General features: G+C 33.8%; 1 protein-coding gene across 1 annotated transcript; it reads right to left on the bottom strand.

Moving 5' to 3' along the window:
- Positions 1–948: 948 nt before the first annotated feature.
- Positions 949–3,848, bottom strand: LOC129319059 (benzyl alcohol O-benzoyltransferase-like). The gene is made up of 2 exons (XM_054964088.1): positions 3,367–3,848; positions 949–2,170 (listed from the first exon to the last, which is right to left on the bottom strand). Exons 1-2 carry the CDS (start codon positions 3,814–3,816, stop codon positions 1,238–1,240), a joined length of 1,383 nt encoding a protein of 460 aa, XP_054820063.1. The 5' UTR covers positions 3,817–3,848; the 3' UTR covers positions 949–1,237.
- Between the last annotated feature and the right edge of the window lie 672 nt (positions 3,849–4,520).

Genomic DNA, 4,520 nt, shown 5'->3' with positions numbered 1-4,520 from the left:
CGGAATTTGAATTCACAATCATATGATCTAAAGATGATTTTGTCAAGGTTAATTTGTCAAGAGTCCTGACTATAGCCAATTGTATAAATCATTAGATGAAAATAAGGGAGGAGAGAGAGGGAAATGGACGGATAGAGACTTAGAGAGGGGATTTGTTAATGATAATTTGAGAATAATTTTTGCAAAAATCACATCTAGGGGCCCCATGTACAAACAAATTTGCAGATATACCCAATATATTCTGAGAAAGTGTCTAAAGAATGTCAAAGTTGAAAGTGTCTTTAATCTCAATATCACTGAGAAACTGCAGTATGAGTGATATATGCCTGGAGATAATCCTTAAAATGAATTGGACCTTTTTTACAAATTTGTTCCTTCAGTGCTCCTATAGATGCAATTCTCCCATAATTTTTTTTTTAAAATTTCTTTGGCTGTAGTAGCATCTGTTACTAATATTAGTAATAATATAGTAAAATGTTAGTGTAGCGAGATTAAAGAGCCTGCATTTGTTTTGAGAAACTAGCATTGAATTAAATGGAAGTGAATTTTACATAAAATCACGCATGCTAATAAAGCTTATTAAATATATTTTACAGCCTTATATTTTCAAAATAAAATATAAATTTTCAAAAATACTTTTAATTTATCACTCCATTTGTGAAAGAATATTAAAGAGAGAAAATATATGGAAAGGTAATATTAGAAAAGTATAATTAATGAAAACTTATTTTTATTAAAGTGTCCTATATTTTGAGACATTAAATCTTTGGTGCCAAAAAATGTCTTATAATTGGGACGGAGGGAGTACCTTCTTTAATCAATGAATAAGCTCATGTTTAATTTTTAAGCAATCACCATAAAAATTAGGAATTAACAAAATTGGAATGCCTTTTAGTGGATCAGAAGACATTGATTATAAAATAATTAAGATCCTTATACTAGCGAATATAACTTTAAATTCAATTTGGCTTCACCAAATTTGATTTATTTTACATATTTTTAGCCCTCACACTTATTCTTGTACATGCTTCCGCTGGGGCATGTGGGTGCACACAAACAGCACAGCACATAAACATAAACTTCACAAACATTCCCCCACCCCCCAAGCGTAACTACCCTACACCATCCCACCCAAAACACTTAAAAAATGTACATATACATCGCAAACATTAACTTTCTAATTTTTTTGGAAAATATATTGAAATACAATTATTGGCACCTCCTAAATTGATTTATTTTAGATTTTAGATTTCACACTTGTTGATTCTTGGATCTGCCATTGAACACCATTAAGTATAAGATCCAACTCTTTGGCAAATCTCTCCATGCATTCAGGTGGCAAGCAAACAGGCACAATCCTACCTTCCTCTCCTTTACTATTGGCATGTCCAACATAAAAAATTAGTCCTTGAAATGTATCAAGTCCACTCTTTGCAGGACCAGCATACACTGCCTTACCCCAACCAAAATCAACATCTCTAAATCTAAGACTACTCAAATCCGATACCATACATGATAGCATAGTCCAAGAACATGTTGGTCCTCTAGTAGCTATCAGATCAGCCGCAGAGTGAAAATACTCATCATTCACTTCTGCTTTTGCTTTCCTCACCAACTCCAAGGCATACCCTAAAGGACTCTCACAAAGCTTACCAATAGTTGAAATTGCAGTTGGAAACACAATAGCATTGCCATAATAACCTTTAGGTAATAATGGAGGGTTTAATCCATTACGTCTAAAATGTCCATTGACGACAACCATGATGCGAACTTCTTTGTGTGGATCTACTTGTAAAGCTTTTGCTCTACAACGCCAGAGACATGCCGTGATAACCTCAAATGAGGAGGACGATTGTCTTAGGTGGTCAGGGAGTAATCTACGAAGGGAAGAAACCTCAGTTGGTCCGAAGAAAAAAGAGCGATGAACTATGTTTGTTGAAGAGTTCGTGGCATCGATCACTTCATCGTACTCATGATGTTTGCATGTAATGTTTGGCGGGTCTCTTGCATTTAGGAGTTCTCTGTGCCACACAGGCAGAATCAGAGGCTCAGTTGCACCATTTGCCATCTCAGAGAGGGTTTTCATGAATAGGAGAAAACCATATCCATCACATATAATGTGATTCACGCGAATCCCACAGATGAAACCCCCACACTTAAGTCGTGTCACCTACAATTTTTGAACATAGTGACAATCTAGTGGTAATTATCATAAATAATTTGTAAAGTTTAAAGAAAATAAAAACAAACAGTGTTAATAAAAAAAGGTAGTAAGCCTTGCATGTGTGCGTGTGTTTTACAAGCTAGCTAGTCAGAAAATAGAGTGTACTTTTTTTTCCCTAAATGGCAGATGGAGTGGTATTAGAGGAAGATCATGCACGTGAGGAGTAAGTTTGTGCAATGATTTCAAAGTGGTAGATGAAGTGGTAGCTCTGGTGGAAACGTTTGTTCATTATGTGGTTGACTACAGAGAAGTGGCTGCTTACAAGATACAGGTTGCTTGTCTTTAAATGCCAAATTGATTCTCCAATATGTGTGCTTCATAATACTGAAAATGAATCGATAAATCATTTTTTGAATGTATGACTGGTCTAAAAAATTATCATCTGATGCTATGGATTGTATGTCATTGTAGCTGATGCGACCTATCATACTTAGAGAGAAAGGAATTACAGGTTTTTCAAAATCTGCAATTGACATAACTGCAGATAAGGCTGAAATTGTTGTGAAAGTGAAAGCATGTATCTTTCAAAAAAGATTAGTTGTTGAGAAGATGTAAGATTGTATATGATCCGTATCCTTGGTTTGTATATATTGTATGTGATATAAAGGTTTTGGAAAAGAAAATCCGTAGAAGGTGGCTTAAGTTTTGTTCCATATGTTAGGGATACAAGTGCAACGAGATAGTTCATTCCAAAAGACTAACTTATTAGATGGAAGAGTCTTTTGTATTTATAAACCCCACTTCATTTATGAAACTCAATATGGGACTCATAACAATTAATACACCCCATTTGAGAATTGACATCCATGGCGGCTCTACTTTATTTACTGGGCCTCTTGCCAATTAAGACCCTTTGTTGGTAGCTATTTTCGTGACATTAACCTCTCAAAGAAAGTATTAATATTATGAGCACAAGTTTAAAGGAAAAGTATATTAAAGACACAAGTTTAAAGAGAGAGTTCATCTCAAAAAACTAGCCTATTAAATAGGAGAGCCTCTTAAATTTACAAACTTCACTTTACCTATGAGGCTTCCAATGTGGGACTCATAACACCTTTAATGTGTTCATATTTAGTTTTGGTGTAATGGAATAGAATTAACATTTTCACACAAAAAGAAAAGAAAACTAGAGTCCAAGAAACCTGTATAAGCAAGATGGGACAGTAAAGGATTTTGTCAGAACCAGGAGGAGAGTAAAGTAGATCTTCGAAACATGGAAAGGGAGGTTGAAGATCATCACCAAACTGTTGAAGAGTGATATCAGCGTCAGCTTCAATGAACATCGCTCCTTCTCCATTACATTCTACTACGATTTTGCCACCTTCACCTTCCCTGAGTCTTCCTGCAAGTGGATAGTAAAATACAAGAGCATTAGCCAATGCATCTCTAATGACTTTGGCGGGGTCTTTTCCAGCCATAGAAGACTTGTGACTAGAGAAATGTATGCATGGAATTTGGGTTCGTAAGAATTCTTGGCAATCAATGTTAGATAGAAACTTGACTTCATGAGGAGTGGGCTTCGCCGGAGATATAAGCTCCGGCTTTTGTCTTCTCACATTGAAGACGAGATCCAAAGCAGATTGTTTTGCCATAGAATATGTTCTAAAATGCAAATACAAAAACTAGTAAGGTTTAATTTGGCTTATGTTTCCTTTGGATGGAGCTCATATTTATAGATGTAATCTGCTTTTCGAATGGGTGATTCTGGATGATTGAAGTGAAAGATGTAAAATAAAACTTACGTTTAAGTACGTACTCCATTTGTGATAGTAATTATTTTAAATGATTTTAAAATAAAGTATTTAATAGGACCAAAGCTACTATTACTCAACGTAACAAAATTATAAATTTAAATATTCTTGTAATATATTTGGAAGATTAAAATATAATTTTATGGTGAATTAGTAGTAATTTGCAACAAAAAAAAGTAGTAATTGAATAAATTCTTTGCGTTAATTAAGTTTTACTATTTTAATGAAAATTAATTTGTTTCATAGACACTTTTTTATTAAATTATTATAGAATTAAAACAGATGAAAGTTACAAGTGGGAAAGATATCCAAAATATCAGAAAGCATGGTATAATCGAGTAGAATGAAGAATCGAATCAATATATAAAGAAAACAGATAAAGGAATTGACGATATCATAAAATAAAAAAAAATTTCAGTGATAACTCTGAAAAATCGTCGTTGAAAGTGAAAAATCTGCTGCCACCATAAAACATACTCTGAGAATATATTTTGGTAATTTCTACGTCAACCTCGGCTTTAATTTGCCTTAAAAATATTTTGCTA

This window comes from Prosopis cineraria, unplaced genomic scaffold, assembly GCF_029017545.1.
Source record: "Prosopis cineraria cultivar Desert tree isolate PC_DT_omini unplaced genomic scaffold, ASM2901754v1 PC8, whole genome shotgun sequence".
NCBI classification, from domain to species: domain Eukaryota; kingdom Viridiplantae; phylum Streptophyta; class Magnoliopsida; order Fabales; family Fabaceae; genus Prosopis; species Prosopis cineraria.
The sequence above is the reverse complement of the archived record's forward strand: the minus strand, read 5'-3'. Positions and strand labels throughout refer to the sequence as shown.